Genomic DNA, 2,002 nt, shown 5'->3' with positions numbered 1-2,002 from the left:
ACATATTTTCGGGTCGGATCGGGTCAACCAAAAACCCAAACCTAACCCGACCCGTTGCCATCGTCTTTGAAATTTGAAAGAAATTAAAGACTTTTTCCTAATTTGATTGATTGAAGTTCTTTTGTTCATAAGAGTCAATAATTTGACTTTCATCCGAATCAATCAGCCAATTGCAAGACGACTCCAAATTCACATTATTTAAGAAGTTTATATATATATATATATATATATATAATGTTTTTCAAGGCTAGCTAGCTGTCTCTGTATGATTGATCGGCGTTGGTTCATTCACTGTAAACACAAAAGATCGAAGAAGATGAACGTAGTTCCAGTTGTTAGTGATAACAAGGTAGTCGAAGAAGATGCTCCGCTTCCTGGATTTCGGTTCCATCCGACTGATGAAGAGCTTGTAGGGTTTTATCTTCTACGAAAAGTTGACAAGAAACCACTCAGAACCGACCTGATCAAACAGGTTGACATCTACAAGTTTGATCCATGGGATCTCCCAAGTATGTTCTAACCTACTTTATTTCATTATTATTCAACATGTCTATACGTATATATATATATGTATATATATGGGAAAAGGGTTTTGCAGATTTCATTGAAAATTTCCATATAAAAGGTAGCTTAATTTGTCTGATTTCCAGTTATCATGTTTTGATTCTTTTTCATGACTTCTAAACACTTTTATATGAGAGTAAAGGAAATAATTGCAGAAACTAAAATTCAACTGTTGAATTTGTTCGATAAGATCTTTTATATTGGCTGTTCGACGTTCGAACTAAGCTCTAGTGTTGGTTTGATTAAGATTAACGAACTTGTTGCAGAAAATTAAAACCAAATTTCATCCAACAGCATGAAATGAATCACTGTAAGTGCATGGAACATAAAATTTTAGTTTATAAAAGTGGATTCAACGTTGTTGTTTTTTGATGGAATGAGCAGAAGCTAGCATGGCGGGAGGCGGCGGAGAGAGTGAATCGTATTTCTTCTGCAAACGAGGAAGAAAATACAAGAACAGCGTGAGACCAAACAGGGTAACAGGGTCTGGTTTTTGGAAAGCAACCGGCATCGACAAGCCTGTTTATGCAAAATCATCGTCACCGAGCCATACCTGCATTGGCCTAAAGAAAACCTTGGTGTATTACCGTGGAGCCGCCGGCAAAGGAACCAAAACCGATTGGATGATGCACGAGTTCCGCCTTTCTACCGACAATAGCAACGTCGTCGCCGCCGGCTTTTCGAATCCGAAAATCGTTACGCAACAGGAAGCTGTAAGTCAAAATATTGTTCAAGTAGGGTTAATGCACGCGTGCTTCGTTTCATTCATACAATAAAATTATGACAATTTTATCACGTTATCGGGAATGTAGGAAGTATGGACCATATGTCGAATTTTCAAGCGAAATCTCTCGGGGAAAAAACACAGACCAGATTGGAGACAACTGGCAGCCAAAAAAGCGTCACCTGCCACACAAATAAGCTCTCAAACATGTAGTATGGAATCGAACATCCATAGAAACTACATTAGCTTCGGTTCTCCAATGGTCGGAGATTATGGTAATGAGGAGAAGCCGTGGGTGCATGTGAATCATATGACCAATGGAAGGAGCAAATGGCAATGGCATGATAATATTGCAGACAAAATGAGTGCAGTAGCTCAAATAACTACATCAATGGCGTCGTCCTCAAGCTTTTCGAATTGTCCGGAGAATAATTTCTTCACTGATGCTCATTGGGATGAGCTGAAATCGGTTGTGGAGTTTGCTCTTGAGCCCTTTCCTATGTAAATAATAGTATTATGGGTTTGCTCTTAATTGACTCTATTAATAAAATGATTGGATCTTAATTTCATAATAATTTGGGGCCTTAGAATAAAGAAGTCATAGATCGGCTGAACGCACACATTAATTATAATTATAAATTACAGAACCTACTTGTTCATTGCTCAACTGTTCATAGTTTTTTTTAAATAATATCAAAATCTTTTCAATTTGTC

The 2,002-nt window shown here is 37.5% G+C and overlaps 1 protein-coding gene across 1 annotated transcript; it reads left to right on the top strand.

Moving 5' to 3' along the window:
- The first annotated feature begins 287 nt into the window (after positions 1–287).
- LOC120155395 (transcription factor JUNGBRUNNEN 1-like) lies at positions 288–1,793 on the top strand. The gene is made up of 3 exons (XM_039166961.1): positions 288–509; positions 949–1,277; positions 1,377–1,793. Exons 1-3 carry the CDS (start codon positions 317–319, stop codon positions 1,791–1,793), a joined length of 939 nt encoding a protein of 312 aa, XP_039022892.1. The 5' UTR covers positions 288–316.
- The last annotated feature ends 209 nt before the right edge of the window (positions 1,794–2,002 follow it).

The sequence above is a fragment of the Hibiscus syriacus genome, unplaced genomic scaffold (genome assembly GCF_006381635.1).
Source record: "Hibiscus syriacus cultivar Baekdansim isolate YM2019G1 unplaced genomic scaffold, ASM638163v2 tig00111191_pilon, whole genome shotgun sequence".
NCBI classification, from domain to species: Eukaryota; Viridiplantae; Streptophyta; class Magnoliopsida; order Malvales; family Malvaceae; genus Hibiscus; species Hibiscus syriacus.
This window is presented reverse-complemented; position numbering and strand designations above follow the sequence as displayed.

Bases quoted from the DNA above. Each gene is read 5' to 3' on its own strand.
- LOC120155395 (XM_039166961.1), top strand. From the start codon at position 317: ATGAACGTAGTTCCAGTTGTTAGTGATAACAAGGTAGTCGAAGAAGAT. The intron at 510-948 runs GTATGTTCTAAC...TGGAATGAGCAG, and splicing joins TGATCCATGGGATCTCCCAA to AAGCTAGCATGGCGGGAGGC. The intron at 1,278-1,376 runs GTAAGTCAAAAT...TCGGGAATGTAG, and splicing joins TCGTTACGCAACAGGAAGCT to GAAGTATGGACCATATGTCG.